We start from the raw sequence: 16,467 nt of genomic DNA on the forward strand, positions 1-16,467 counted from the left end.
CCCGGACCAGGGCTCAAACCTGTGTCCCCTGCGTTGGCAGGCGGATTTTTAACCACTGAGCCACCTGGGAAGTCCTGTTTTCCTATATCTTCCCCAGCTTAGAATCTTATCAAGTTTTGCGATCTGTGCTAATTTGAAAGATGAAAAATGGTATTTTGCAGTTTTTTTAATTTGCATTTTGAGTAAGGTTGAGCATCTCTATATTTTTAAAAATCATTTGTATTTTTTTTCCTTTTGAACTGTCTATTCATATCCTTAGACTTTTTTCCCCCCAGTTAGATTACTTACTTTTTTCCATACTGACTTATAAATGCTCTTTCTATATTAAGGAAAATAATCTCTTGATGTATGTACTATGAAATGTTTTCTCCCAATCAAGCAGTTACATTTTTGTCTTTGTAACATTACATTTATGACAAACTTTCAACATTCTTCTGTAGTAAAATTCATCAGTGTTTTCTTATAAGGTGCCTATGGCTTTATGACCTAGAAAGACCTTTTGGGTTCAGAGATTATAAAAACATTTTCCCATGTTTTCTTCTGTTTCTATGGTTTTACGCTTCTTGAGTGTGTGTGATAAAATTTTTGGTCCATCTGAAACTTATTTATCTTTAGGAGTTAAGTAGGGATTCAACTTTATTTTTTTCCCAGCAGAATATCTGGTTGTGACATCACAAGTTATTTTTAAAAATTAGTCTTTCTTACTGATTTAAAATGCAAGCTGTATCACTATATTAAATCTTCACGTCTTTAGGTTTTTGGATTCTGTTCTGTTTCATTAACCCATCTGTCTAATCATATGCCATTGCCAAACTCTTAATTATTACAGCTATATCATGTTTTCATACTTGATAGGCCTTGTTGCCCCCGCCTTTCCTTGTTTTCAGAATTTTCCTGGCTGTTCTTGCATGTTTGTTTTTCCATGTGAAATTTAGAATCAGCTTGTCTGGTTCCCAAAAATGTCCTGTTGCCATTTTTTATTGGGATAGTATTAAATTTATAGAGTAATTTTGGAAGAATTGACACCTTTACAGTATTGAGTCTTCCTATCCAAGAACAGGGTATGTTTTTCTTTCCTTCATTAGGCCTTTTAATGTTAAGTTATTCCTGGATACTTTATCTTTTTAAGTTATTCTTGTGAATATAATATCTTCTGTATTTTTTGCTTGTTCGTATATGGGAAAGTTATTGATTTTTATATATTTTTCTTATCTGCCAACTTGCCGAATTCTTATTTCTAGTCATTTACCAGGTATTCCCTTGTTCTAGGGATATATAATCGTATCTGAAATTGATAAGGAGTTTTTCCTTTTCTTCCTAATTTTATATGTCTTGTTTCTTTCTCTCGTTTAGTACATCTGCTAGTATTGTCAGAACAGTGCTACAAATACTAGTGCTGATAGTGGGCATTCCATGATGTTGGTTCTTGGCTTGAGATTTACATTTATCATGTAAAAGTGGTAGCTGCCTATGGTATCAGAATTATCCTTCTAGATGATCATTTATTTTTCATTAGTTAATCTATGGCTATGATGAGTTATATTAATAGTTTAATATTGAACTATCCTTGCCTTTCCAATATGAATCTCGCTGAAGTCATGCTGTACTATGTTTTTTGGATTCTGTTTGATAATATTTTATTTGGTATTGTTATATCAGCATTTATAAAAAGAGTAGTTTATGGTTATATTCTTTTTGTCAGATTTTGAAATAATTATTATACTGGCTTTAATGCTTTTAAATATATGAATAACTTCAATTAAGCTAATTTTATTAGTGAAAGTTCTTAGGGCAGTATTTTTCAAACTTTTTTGACTATGACCCAGAGAACTGTATTTTATAGCATGATCTGTGTATATGCGTGTGTGTATAAATCAACAGTCAAACATTTTACAACAGCACTTACTTGCTTACTTACTTACCCTGTATGATATAGTCTATTATTTTCTATTCCATTTATTTACTATAAAAAAATATTAGTCATAGCCCACTAATAGCCACTAAAGGGTCACAAGCTGCCATTTAAAAAACACTGACTTAGGTTCCGGTTTCAAAAAAGAAATGAGTGTAATTAATTTATCAGTTGTTGATAATCTACTTGCTTCATGAGATGATGATCATGAAAACAGTCATAAATTGTATGGTGCTCTTCAAATGTGAATCATTTACTGACCTTATTAACACACTCCCGGGCAAATAATAAGTACTCCATCTTGAATGATTTCTCATAGATTTGGAAATTTGTTCTTTAAAATTGTTCTTTCAGTTTAGCAAATTTCATGTTGCAAGTAGTTTTTCAGAAAACCTGACCTGGACCCTCCCATATTATGAAATACCATTGTGTGAAATAGTGAGACCTGACTATTATTATATCATCTAGGGGATAATTATGCTAATATATACTACATCTTTTTGTTCATTTTGGTTTTACTTACTGATTTTCTTTACCAGGAATGTCTGAATCTGAGCAGGCTCTTAAGGGTACTTCTCAAATTAAGTTACTCTCATCTGAAGATATAGAAGGGATGCGACTCGTATGTAGGGTAAGAGTTTTTTTCTCCCCCCCATGGGATAGAACATGTTTAAGTAGTTATAACACATGAAGTCAATGATTTGCTCATTTATAAAGGTAGCAAATGTTACATAGTAAAACTGTGACTAGCCATATTTACTTTATTTTTAAATTTACTTTTTGAAGTATAGTTGATTTACAATGTTGTGTTAATTTCTGCTGTACCGCAAAGTGACTCAGTTATACATACATTCTTTTCTATATTCTTTTCCATTATGGTTTATTCCAGGATATTGAATATAGTTCCCTGTGCTGTACAGTAGGACCTTGTTGTTCATCCGTTCTACATGTAATAGTTATTTTCTGTGGTTCTTTGAGGAAAATCATTCATCTATTCTTTTATTTCCCTCCCTTCCCTTCCCCATTGTAGAATTGTGAGAAGCTTCTAACTTCATCAGTTCATTATTGTTTAGATTACTTAGGATGTACATTTTCACATAGAAATCAGTCAGACGTACTTATTAAGCTATTTTCTAGTTAGCCCAATTTTATTTATGTTTACACACACATGCATACGCTTTTATTAATGGGTGTTAGAAATACATACAAATGGTTGTAAACTGAAAATTCAGGATTATAATATGCAAAGTGAGGTTCGTCTTATCAATATCCTACAAAATCTAAGTTAGTCCAAAGGGTACAGATTTCTATTTCTATTTCATTTCTTCTTGAATGTATGAAGTGTTTCTCTTTTACAGCTTGCCAGAGAAGTACTGGACATTGCTGCTGATATGATTAAACCAGGTGTAACTACTGAAGAAATAGATCATGCTGTACACTTAGTAAGAATTTTAATTTTATGCTTTGAAAAATTTTTTCATACTGTTAGATGTTTAGTCTAAAACATTAAAGTAAAAAATTAAGTAAAAATTAAGTAAACCTAAGTTCTGAATATCTACACTTGGCTAATTTGAAAGCAAAGTTTTCACTTTGTTTCAAATATAGAAAGTATTCAACAGTCATTATTCCCATCTTTAAGTATCTGTGGTATTGGGGTCTGAGGTAAGCTTGAAATATCTTGTTTCTGAAACCTCACATTTCATAACATTTTAGTTTAGCTTTTATAAGATGATTAGCTTTATTAGCACTTTAAGTAAATCACGCTACCACATGCATCAAATATTTTGAAATAAAAAAGAATATAACTTCTGAAACTAGATTAGTAGGAAAACATCTTCCTTTTTATATCTGTAATAACAAGGCCACAAACAGACCAGATACATGTTTGTAGTAAATATGGTATAGGTATACTTTTAAAATAAAGATTGCTCATCTACCAAAGAGAGACCTTAAAACCCTTTAGTAAATAAATATTCATGATCATAAAAAAAAAACAAAAAAAAATACCCTACAGTAGATGAGTACATATATGATATGATTAGGTTGTTCATAGTAGAAGAGCAATAATTAGTTAATAAATCACATGGAAAACTAATTAAACCTGCTCTGGTAATCAAACAAATGCAAGTCATAAAGACCTACTAAATTAGTAAATATTTTAAAGATGTTTATGTCCATTGCCTACGGGAAGATGGTGAAATTGGTACTCCTTTGCATGGTGGTGGTATTGTAAATTGGAACTATCCTTTTGGAAGGAAATTTGACAATGTGTCTTGAGCTATAAAAATGTTTAGAACATTTTTTTATTTGGAATTTTATAAATCCTGCTTTTTGGGTATTGTTCCATGTTATAAAGTACAGTTGACCCTTGAACAACACAGGTTTGAACTGCATGGATCTTTTTTTTTTTAGTATTTATTTATTTATTTGGTTGCACCAGGTCTTAGTTGCAATGGGCTCCTTAGTTGCAGCTCCAGGGCTCCTTAGTTGCTGCTCACCAACTCCTTAGTTGTGGCAGGTGAGCTCCTTAGTTGTGGCATGCATGTGGGATCTAGTTCCCTGACCAGGGATCGAACCCGGGCCCCCTGCATTGGGAGCGCAGAGTCTTATTCACTGCGCCACCAGGGAAGTCCCTGCATGGATCTTTTCATGTGATGAAAAAGATCTTTCATCTTTTTTCAATAAATATATATATCTACTGTAAATGTATTTTCTCTTTCTTTCGATTTTTAAAAAAAATTTAATTAAAAATTTAAAAAAATTCTTTGGCCTCACCACGTGGCATTCTTTCTTTTCTTATGATTTTTAGAGTAGTATTTTCTTTTCTCTAGCTTACTTTATTGTAAGAGTACAGTATATAATACAAAGAATTATATAATATAAAGCATACAGTATATAACACATACAAAATATGTGTTAAACTGTCTGTTATTGGTAAGGTCAACAGTAGGGTATTAGTAAAGTTTTGGGGGAGTAAAGTTATATGTGGAATTTGGACTGTGCAGGGGGTCAGTGCCCCTCCCCCTCCCCCTCCATCCTTCCCCCACCCCCTGTGGCCCCAGGTTGTTCGTGTCAGCTGTATGTGGTATGCATTAATAGCAGTTTGAATGCTTCCTATAGGCCAGGTGCTCTTTTACGTGCTTCTTTTATTAACTCATTTAATTTCCCCAGCAACTCAATGAGATAGATGCTACTGTCATCTCCATCTTACAGATTAGGAAACTGAGGCAGAGAGAGGTTAAGTTGCCCAGGGTTACACAACTTGTAAGTAATGGAGTTGGCATTTTCAGTCAACGCAATCTGCTTCTGTGTGCTCTTAACTAGTATTTATACTGCTGTAAGAAATACAGAAGCATATCGTTAAATATAAGGAAAAATGATAGGCATGTAGTTATTGATCATATTTTTTTGTAATTGAGGAAACTAATATAAATTTTCAATACTAGAATTGCCAATAAAATTATAGTACATTCCACAAAGTATATTCTAGGCAACTGTTTTAAAATTATTTGTAGGAAGACTGTGGCAATGTGGAAAGAGAAATTATGTATGCTATGACTACCACTGTATAAAAACATCCAAGTAAAATAAGACTTATTTATGGGGAACCAGATCATTTTCTTAGAGTTTCTTTTGTTGTTTCACATGAACATAGTGGTTAAAATGTCTCAGGGAATACTTTACCATCTCTTAATTATTACTAGTATTTACTTTTATTTTTATTACTTTTATTATTAGGGATAGAGGCTTGTTTCTATATAAGAAATTATAATTACATTAAGTGTGCACATTAATTTAAAATTTAAATAATATGTTTTTAATAAGGAGTAGGTAATTCTAAAATAAAATCTTCATATAGTGACATCTGTATATGTAAATATTTGAAATATGTGAATTTTCTTTTCCTTTGCGATTATCAAGTAAACTGGTTTGCCTGTGGTCTGACTTATAAACCCTACTATTTATCTACTGTTTAAGGTAATAGCTACTAGTATTTCTAAAATAAAATCTTAAATAAGTTCTTCATTAGGAGCATTTGTACAACAAAATTTTCCACATTTTTCAAATTTTAAAATGATTAATTGTATACAGATTAACTTTTTCTTTGGCACATTCCAGATTATTCTCTCCGTATTTTTAATTTATTATAGGCATGCATTGCAAGAAATTGCTATCCTTCTCCCCTGAATTATTATAATTTCCCAAAGTCTTGTTGTACTTCAGTGAATGAAGTGATCTGCCATGGAATTCCAGACAGACGGCCCTTGCAAGAAGGTGATATTGTTAATGGTAAGAAATAAGTATGACTTTTGTCACTGTTAGCGAAGAAACAGCAAGGCTTTGGGAGTCTAATAGTGACTTGCATTTTCTTCACTTGCTTCCTGTCTTTTACTTTTTTCATATTTAAAACTTAAAATAAATTGAAAATCTCTGGAAACCTATTTTATGGTTTTAAGATGTTTAACTGCTTTCAAGGTGCTTCTAGTATGATGTGCTTGATACAGGTTCTTTAATGCAGATGGTGATTATGTGATTGGTAAATAGGGGAAAGATGTCAGTGAAGTGTGGAAGTAATGTTGATTCAAGTGGGATTTTTTTTTGCTTATTCCTTTTAGTCCACTATTGGTTTTGAAGAAATCAGGGCAGGCTTTCTTACAGATAAAGAGAAATCATTAGTAATATATGAAGCTCTTAAGAAAAAAAGCTAAAAATTCTGCAGAAGTATTGTCCTTGATGTAAGAAGTTCAGAAAGTGGCTTTAGGGACCACTGTGTTAAGCTATTTTGGGAAACTCCAAGTGCAGAGAAAGAAGCTGCAAAAAACATTTTCCTCTGTGATTGAAAAAATGTTGATGAATTAGGCTCCCCTCGATGGTATTTTTAATATTGATGAACTTGGTCTCTTTAGTAATCAGATATCTTCAAGGATCTATATATCAAACAAGGAAGCCTGAGCCCAGGTGTTAAAGGCTACAGAGAATGGACCAACTGTGATGCTGGCTGTGAATGGTAGTGGGGACTTGACCAACACTGTTTTTTTTTTTTTTGTTTGTTTGTTTTTTGGCGGTACGTGGGGCTCTCACTGTTGTGGCCTCTCCCGTTGCGGAGCACAGGCTCCGGACGCGCAGGCCCAGCGGCCATGGCTCACGGGCCCAGCTGCTCCGCGGCATGTGGGATCCTCCCGGACCGGGGCACGAACCCGTGTCCCCCTGCATCGGCAGGACGACTCTCAACCACTGCACCACCAGGGAAGCCCTGACACTGTTTTTATATGAATTGTTTTTGCTTCAGTTAGAGTATCTGTTTATAAAGTTCCATAAGTTTTGAGGGGTCTGCCCAATGCTGTTTTTCATATATAAGCCTTATTATTTTTATTACACACATAATGTGTGAGGTTTTTCAGGAACGTGAGTGTTGTGCTAGAGCCAACACACCTATATTGTGATATTTTAAGTGGACTGAAAATTTATGGTTTAAGAATACTCATTTAATGTGCTCCGTAGGATACATTTAGTGTAGTTTAGTGATGTAGTGGTAATCTGTATTTTTAAACATGGGAATAGTCACAAATCAGTGAAAGGCAAATGAGTCTTTGAAAAATAAGTGTAGAATAGTGTAAATGTTTCTATTTATTGATTCACTAGGACGAGGAAAAAGTCATTAAAGATAACTAATGAAAGCAGTATTTCCTGTTTAATGTCAAAACGTGGCAAAGTCCTTCATTTAATGTTCTTAACTTGGGTCATTGATCTTGCATGAATATATCCGGGGTTACGTTTTTCTTCTGCCGTAAACGATCTAACCACTGCTGTAAGAGTATTAAAGCCCACTGTCTGGCTTGTGCTGAGAGACCACGGACCTGTTTTCCACAGTGAGTTCAGTTGCATTACAGACAAGAAGTGTCTCTTGGGCATTAAGTATGTATTCATTGGTGTCACTTGTGAATGCAGAAGTTATCTCTCTCATTAAGCTGCTTGATTCTGTCATGTTGGAGAAAGTTAACTTCAATTTTGAGATAAAAAACAAGTGTGGTCTTTATGTTTGCACATTCTTTTGCAGTGGACATCACTCTTTATCGCAATGGTTATCATGGGGACCTGAATGAGACGTTTTTTGTTGGAGACGTGGATGAGGGAGCTCGGAAACTGGTTCAGACCACGTATGAGTGCCTGATGCAAGCCATTGATGCAGGTCAGGCTCAGTGCTGGGCACCCGCTGGAGCTACTGTGTGGTGTGGGCCTTGAGTGACCTGTCACTATACTGTGCATGCCTTATCCCTCCCAGCTGTGCCTCTACCCTCCCTGAGTTAGCTTTGGGTTTGGCAGTAGTAGGTTTAAGGATGATTTGGGAATCCCTTGATGAGGATGGACCGGACTATTGCTTATTCCTTTGACTCTTCTATGATTTATCTTCCTTTTCTCTGGCTGATAAATGAGGAGGAATGCGTGGATACTTTTTTTTTTTAACGTCTTTATTGGAATATAATTTCTTTACAATGTTGTGTTAGTTTCTGCTGTAAAACAAGGTGAATCAGCTATACATATACATATCCCCCTATCTCCTCCCTCTTGTGTCTCCCTCCCTCCCACCCTCCCTATCCCACCCCTCTAGGTGGTCACAAAACACCGAGCTGATCTCCCTGTGCTATGCGGCTGCTTCCCACTAGCTAGTTATTTTACATTTGGTAGTGTATATATGTCCATGCCACTCTCTTACTTCATCCCAGGTTCGCTTTCCCCCTCCCTGTTTCCTCAAGTCCATTCTCTATGTCTGCGTCTTTATTCCTGTCCTGCTCCTAGGTTCATCAGAACCATTTTTTTTAGATTCCATATATATGTGTTAACATACAGTATTTGTTCTTCTCTTTCTGACTTGTGGATAGTTCTTGAGTGCAACTTTTCTTCTACTTTTTAATTATTTTGGGAAAGAGTGTGTTAGATTATAAGAGAAAAATGAGTGATCTTCCTTTACGCTTGCCTCTCCTTTTTTGTTTTTTAATCTCTCTTCTCCAGAGGTGTCCACTTTTTTTTTTTTTTAAATAAATTTACTTAGTTTTGGCTGCGTTGGGTCTTTGTTGCTGCGCACAGGCTTTCTCTAGCTGCGGCGAGCGGGGCCTACTCTTCGTTGCAGTGTGCGAGCTTCTCATTGTGGTGGCTTCTCTTGTTGCGGAGCACGGGCTCTAGGCACATGGGCTCAGTACTTGTGGCTTGCGGGCTGTAGAGCGCAGGCTCAGTAGTTGTGGCGCACGGGCTTAGTTGCTCTGCGTCATGTGGGATCTTCCCGGACCAGGCCTTGAACACGTGTCCCTTGCATTGGCAGGTGGATTCTTAACCTCTGCACCACCAGGGAAGTCCCCAGAGGTGTCCACTTTTAACATTTAGGTTTTTTTCTCTGCAGTATGTTAGTACACACATAGAAACACACATAACTGTATGTATGTGTTTAGTTAGGTTAAACGGAATCATAAGATTTGCGGTATTCTATAATTTGGTACTTTTCAACCAGTAATATCTTAGAGGTCTTTCCATATTAGAATACGTATGTACCTGTATGCATAGATCTCCATTCTTTTAATGGCTATATATTATATTCCACAGTATAAAAATTTCTACAACTGTTTCCCTACTGGATTTTGGTGTTTTCCATATATCTTGCTATTGCAGTGAATAATATCTTCGGGTAGAGGTGTATTTCTGTGGGATTTTTCTCACATACAACAGTTCATCCAGGTTTTTTAAAATTTATGCCATATCTTGTGAGGAAAGAGAAGGAGAGTCTTGTTGCAAATGTTAACAGACTATTACAAAGGACAGTTTGAGGGCAAATAACTTTTCAGTTAAAATCCACAGCATTTCAACCTTATTGTTCAGTGTATTATCCACCCCCTACCCCCTGTTAAATAAATCTGATATATCATCAACAATGTATTGGACAGGACAGGGTTCTTAGGCAAAAATATAGGATATGATGCAATTTTTACTAATTTAATGAAGTCAGAGGAATGAAAAATGAAAGCATGTGATTATTTTTATATATCAATATGTGAGATATTCTTTTCCTTATTTTTCACTGTTGATTATACTTAAAAACTTTGATATTCTCTGTGGTATTGTGAGATGAGGACTTTAATATTTAGTTTCTCATTTTGGAAGCTTTAGTTTTAAATCATTTTTAGGGTTTCTGTGTTCAATGTCTATGTCCCTTTTGCTTCTCTGTGAGTTGATTGAAATAACCAGACAGCTGGAATGTTGTTTTACGGTGACACAGGAATAAAAGTTGCTAAGAACCTACAAGAAACCAAAGTCTTCATTAACAGTAGACAGGAAAGAATAGAAGTTGCTTCATCTCTGGAAAGTGCTATTAACACTTTTGTATGTATCATTCCTGCCTCTTGTTTTCCAATAATTTGGCTGCCCACCCTGGTGCAGAGCACTAGAGAGCTTGACCAGCTATGAAATTAGCCTTCTAGAATAGGGCTTCTCAGTCTGCATGCTCATGGCACTTTGAGTCTGATAATCCTTTGCTGTGGGAGCCTGTCCTGCGTACTGTGGGATGCTACGCAGCATTCCTGGTCTCTACCCACCAGAGGCCGTTTGCACCACCACTCCTCGTTGTGACAACCAGAAACGTCTCCAGATATTATGAAGTGTACTTCCCTGGGACCAGAATTCCCTCTGGCTTGAGAATTAGGGGAGAAGTCTCCTCTCTCACCCTCCCTCATTGTTGTTGAACAGTTTCTTGTGTGTTGTGCACCATGGTTAAAATTTTCCTTTCCTCCCTGCTGACTGGGGCTGATAGGACGGCTTGGATGGAAATGCAAGAAAATCATTATGCAAGTCAGCATGTTCCTCAAAAATCATTAACCTCCCACCCCCCCCCCAAAAAAAAAGTCAAGCGGGAACATGTGGTTAAGAGCAAGTAAATGTTATGAAAATGATGCCTTGAGCCGTTCACCTGGAAATTTGATTGATGGGAGAGGATGTGTTGTGCCTGCGCCTCAGGTTGGAGATGAGAGAGGCACAGTAGGGGACTGTAGGGCGTGGGAGGACCCCCAGAACCGTGGCCGGGTTCCCTAGGAGTCTCCATGCTAGGAGAGCTGTAGCAGCAATAAGAACCGCTTCTTTGGGTTTTTATTTAAACAGTGGTAAAAGTCATAAAAATTAAACGGGGCTGGAAGTATACAGTGAGAAGTACCTTTCTACATCCTACTCCTAAGACGTTCTGCAGAGGCAACTATGCATAATTTGAGAACCACTTTTATGGGTATAAAGAAGCCCAGGGGAAGTAATTCTTTGAGAAATTGACCAGACTAAAACTGAGGACAAGTCAAGTTCCTTTTTGGACATTCCTTTTTCTCCTGATGCTCTTTCCTCTCTTATCTCTTCTGCTCGCTTTAATGGAAAGCACACTGACCTTAGGGAAGGCGAGGAAGAGAAGTGTGTGTTCCATTCTCTTGTTTATTCAGAGAGCAAGCGGTGCCTCTCCCAACCCTTTACTGCTGCACACGCCCTCTTCTTCTGCAGCAAAGGAGGAAACCCAGGTGCTGCTGGCTTGGATCTCAGCTTTGCCGTTTCCTGGCAGTATAGCCTCTTTTTTTTTTTTCTTTTCTTTTTTTCTTTTTTTTTTTGCGGTACGCAGGCCTCTCACTGTTGTGGCCTCTCCCGCCGCGGAGCACAGGCTCCGGACGCGCAGGCCCAGCGGCCGTGGCTCACGGGCCCAGCCGCTCCGCGGCACGCGGGATCCTCCCGGACCGGGGCACGAACCCGCGTCCCCTGCATCGGCAGGCGGACTCTCAACCACTGCGCCACCAGGGAAGCCCAGTATAGCCTCTTTGTGCTTCGGTTTCCTCATCTTGAAAGTCTCGGAATGTAGGTGTGTAAAGCCTTCAGAAAGGTTCCTGGCATAGACAGTGATTGCTCAGTAATTATTAGTTTTTCTGTCTCTTTGTCATGAGTCTTCTCTTTTCCTTTCAGTGAAACCTGGTGTTCGATACAGAGAATTGGGAAACATTATTCAGAAGCATGCCCAAGCAAATGGATTTTCAGTTGTTCGAAGCTATTGTGGGCATGGAATCCACAAGCTTTTTCATACGGCCCCCAATGTACCCCACTATGCCAGTAAGTACTGTCCAAAGATTTGGTATTTGCTAACTATTTAGTCAACAAATATTCAGACATTTAACAGGACCTACTATTTTGTATTTATTAAAGTAATCTATTAGCTGTTATAAACAGACCCCCCAGAATGTAAACACAAGGCACATAACAGTCCACAGCATATGTGTGTGGTCACTCTGGGGGTGTGGGGTGGGACAGTTATTCTCTGACCCAGGCTCTTGTCACTTTCAACCTATAGCTTTCAAGATCACTTTGGGGGTTCCCCTCCTAGTCGTAGAGATATTGGGGACGAGGGGAGAAGCATGGGGGGGTATGCTTGGGAGGTTTTAATGGGCCAGCCTGGACTTGGCATAAATCACTTACATTTACTTTTCATTGGCAGGAATTCAGTCACGTGGCTACACTAACTGCAAGGGAGGTGGGGAAATGTAATCCAGCTGAGTACTCGGGAAGAAAAGGAGACTAGTAATTTTGGTGAACAGCCAGTACTCTCTGCCACATGTATTCTGATTCCTTAAATGAAATTGGTTCAGCTGGGTTTGATTTGAGTTCTCAGTACATGTCAGCTACTGTATTCTTTGTTGGTATAGAGGGGAATCGACAAAGTACCTTTTCTCGGGCTTCTGTGGTGTCGCAGTGGTTGAGAGTCCACCTGCCAATGCAGGGGACGTGGGTTCGTGCCCCGGTTCGGGAAGATCCCACATGCCGTGAAGCGGCTGGGCCCGTGAGCCATGGCCGCTGAGCCTGCGCGTCCAGAGCCTGTGCTCCGCGGCGGGAGAGGCCACAACAGTGAGAGGCCTGCGTACTGCAAAAAAAAAAAAAAAAGTACCTTTTCTCAAATTGAGTGCTGTCTGATAGATTAACAAAGGAAGTTTTGGGCGATTAATGTCTTACAGAAACCTTTCTCTTGGAGAGTTAAGACATGCAGGGGTAAGTCTGTTATTCAGTGCTAGAAAGGAAAGCCGTCCACAATAAGTGACCTAAGAAGGAATTTAACAAATATGTAGGAGCCATTGCTATGTAGATACTTTCATGTACCTCCTTGTGCTTACGTTTTTCCTCATAATGCACAATAGCAGGGAATGGTACCTACCCTAGAACTGTTACTAGGATTAAGTGAGATAATGCATGTTAACTTTTAGAGTGATGATAATGATGATGGTGATGCTATACATTACTCATCTGATCATCACAACTCTATGAATAATTTCTTAGCCCTATTTTTTTTAATTTTTAAAAAAAATTTTTTTTATTTTGCGGTGCGTGGGCCTCTCACTGTTGTGGCCTCTCCCGTTGCGGAGCACAGGCTCCGGACGCGCAGGCTCAGCGGCCATGGCTCACGGGCCCAGCCGCTCCACGGCATGTGGGATCTTCCCGGACCGGGTCACGAACCCGCATCCCCTGCATCGGCAGGCGAACTCTCAACCACTGCGCCACCACGGAAGCCCTCAGCCCTATTTTTAAAAAGCAGATTCTGCGTTTAGGGAAGTGGTGTATTTATTCAAGTCCACACAAACTAGTAAATAAACGTCAGGTGTAGGATTGGTACCTAGGTTCTGTCTGGCTTTCTAGAGTCAGTCTTTCCCGTGCTGCCTAGGAAGGACTGAAGCAGTTTGGCACTGGGTCTTGTGGGAGAAATAAAGATTGAGATTTTGGTTTGCTGGAGAGATGAGGAAGTGCATTCCAGGCGGTGGGGAAGCATGAATAGGTGCTTCAAGTTGAGACTGAACAGAGACAGGATAAGCTTGGGCTGAGAATTATGTGTTAAGGACCAGAAATGGGCAGTGCCAGATCGAGGATAGTTGACTTCCTTTTAGGGATTTGTAGAACATTTTTTGGCAGAAGAATGGCAAGGTGAAATTGCCATTTGGGGAAGAAAAGTTAGCAGTGGTGTCTAGAATGGATTGCCGGTGTGAGTTAGCCAGGCTTGTCAGCCTGATGCAGTTGTCGTAATCCAGATGTGAGGTAAAATCTAAGACGTCAGTAGTTGTGAGGAGAAAGGGAAATGAGTGAGAAACGTCTCAACAGGAGGAGCTAGAGAAGGCACTTAAGGCACAGCATTTGACATAAATCAATAAGCATTTATTAGCAGACCACATAGTCCTTTTTATTTCAGCTGGAATTGTGCTTGAAATAAAAGCTAGCAATAGAAAACAGGTAGCCAACTTCATTCCTACCTGGTAAGCCCTGTGATCACCTGATGTGCATTGCCTTTAACAGAATGGAAGTAGCTATTCTGATGACACTGGCGTGTGCCACACGTGTACGTGTGTGTGTTTTGTGTGTGGAACAAGAGTGTGCAAGGGAGGGAATGAAAAAAGCACCCTTACTTGCAGAGGTAACAAACTTAGGTTTAGGTATGGACTAGATAGAGACTTTTTGTCTATCTGTTTATGTCTATTAATTTTTATAGGAGTTGAGTTGATTTACATTGTTGTGTTTCTGCTGTACAGCAAAGTGAATCAGTTATACATATACATATATCCACTCTTTTTTAGATTCTTTTCCCATATAGGCCATTACAGAGTATTGAGTAGAGTTCCCTGTGCTATTCAGTAGGCTCTCAGGAATTAATCGATTTTATATCAATACACAGTAGTGTGCATATGTCATAAAGAGAGATTTTTTTTGAAGGAAATAGAATTTATGGGAGACGGAGATACAGGTCAGTGATGATGGTGTCAGCAAAATACCATACCACCCATACACAAGAGATGGCGCTTGAGTTTCATGTTAAACTCTTTAATTAGAAATAAAAATTCTGCAAAAAGAAACAAGGACCCAGGTATACTTCATTTCATCCAACTGATATGTTTTTGAAAAGTCAAGTGTTAATCGGGTTTAGATAAAACAAAATATGTGTGGTCCCTTTAGGGACGTGTTAAAGGAAGCTGCTGAGAGTCTCTACTGCAGAGGCCTTTTGAAATGTAAACGATCCCTGCTTTGGCTTGTGACTTCATATTCCTAAGCACCCGAGCACGGAACCAGGAAATGGTTGTGTGACTTCCCTCCACCTCCTTCCGTGTAAGAGAAGTCCTCGTTAGATGAGAGTGTAGTGTGCTTCTTTGTCATTATGGTTCGAAAGTAAACGTGATGCTACCCTATCTTTAGAATATATATCACGGTAATTCTGGGAGGCAGACGGTAGAGCGGGTGCACACTTTTGTAAAAGCACTCAGCAGTAGTATCTGCTATAGTGTAGTCGCTAGGCGATGTATGTTTGAGCCTTGTTGAGAAGCTGAAACCATGAGTCAAGGTTAGCTGCGAGTTGTAACTTCTACAACAATGAATCAATGGCAGAAACAGGAGTGGAACTTGGATTCTCTGTATTGCGCTGTCCAGTGTATGTGAGGCACATATGTAATATTAAGATTTCTAGTGGTCATATTGAAAAAGTAAAGAGAGACAGATGGAGTTAATTTTATATTTTATTTAATCCATTACATTAAAAATATTAGCATTTCAGCATTTAATCAGTGTAAAAAAATTGCGATATATTACATGCTGTTTTTTTGTCTTTGAAATCGGCATATTTTTACGTGCACTTTCTGACTTGCCGTTTTTTAAGTGCCGATCTTCATGCACCCAGTTGCTGCCTTACTGGACAGCACAGCTATCAATTCCTTTATCCTTTTTTCTTTCCATGACACCACACTGACTCTCTTTGACATTTTCTGTTTGATATCCCCAAGGGAATATGACCAAGTCTATATATGTAGTAAATTGCATGTCATTTGGAGAGAAAGTTCATGAAATTAGAAATAAAAAGTAAAGATTATTTTTGCCCCTCAGAGTTTTATAATAATTTAGAAACTCCTGACTTGGAATCTGTAGAATAAGTGTATTTTGGCAATACCTAAGATAGCGGAAAGCAGCGTGATAGCTATTCACAAGGAAGGGCGTGCAGGAGTGTAAACGTGCGGGTGAGGTTAGACCGTACCTAGACAGAGCAGCTTGAGCAGGGTCGGCCTCTGTCGACACATGGGTTGCCCTCCGGAAGAACCGCAGCCTTACGCAGAAAACCCCTGAAAGCCGGTGCTTTCGCCACCTGGTGGTCCGGCAGCGCAAGTGCAGTCACCTGTTTACCGATGCTCTTACCAGTTTTTGGTTTTTATTGACAGTTTGAACTTTAAACTGGTTCTCCATTTTCGTCTGAGATTGTCTAAAAAGGCCTATCCCGTTTAAAATTTTTGGCCTTCTTGGGAAGATGGCACGCCTGGGCACTGATAGTTGAGTTTCTCACAATGATCCTGAAAAATACTTTTGTAATTGGTTAACTTGGACAAAAAGTCTTTGGAGGGAGAAATGGAATTTTTGTTTCCAATAGAAAGGAATAATCGTGTCAGCATTAAAGAAAAGTAGGTTAGTGTGCGGGGCTTTGTCCCCCTCCGAAGATAAGACAATTTACAAAACTTTAAAAAAATGGTGCAGTTGTTTCT

The 16,467-nt window shown here is 38.5% G+C and overlaps 1 protein-coding gene across 2 annotated transcripts in view; it reads left to right on the forward strand.

The window, feature by feature from the left end:
- Nucleotides 1-16,467, forward strand: part of METAP1 (methionyl aminopeptidase 1) — a 64,650-nt gene that overhangs the window by 37,556 nt on the left and 10,627 nt on the right. For both annotated transcript variants that reach the window (XM_060147596.1, XM_060147595.1), the window contains exons 5-9: nucleotides 2,452-2,543; nucleotides 3,271-3,354; nucleotides 6,064-6,202; nucleotides 7,971-8,102; nucleotides 11,885-12,028. In XM_060147596.1, the coding sequence (XP_060003579.1) occupies nucleotides 2,452-2,543; nucleotides 3,271-3,354; nucleotides 6,064-6,202; nucleotides 7,971-8,102; nucleotides 11,885-12,028 (591 nt within the window). The remainder of the gene's footprint in view (nucleotides 1-2,451; nucleotides 2,544-3,270; nucleotides 3,355-6,063; nucleotides 6,203-7,970; nucleotides 8,103-11,884; nucleotides 12,029-16,467) is intronic.

The sequence above is a fragment of the Lagenorhynchus albirostris genome, chromosome 4, assembly GCF_949774975.1.
Source record: "Lagenorhynchus albirostris chromosome 4, mLagAlb1.1, whole genome shotgun sequence".
In the NCBI taxonomy this organism is placed as follows: Eukaryota; Metazoa; Chordata; class Mammalia; order Artiodactyla; family Delphinidae; genus Lagenorhynchus; species Lagenorhynchus albirostris.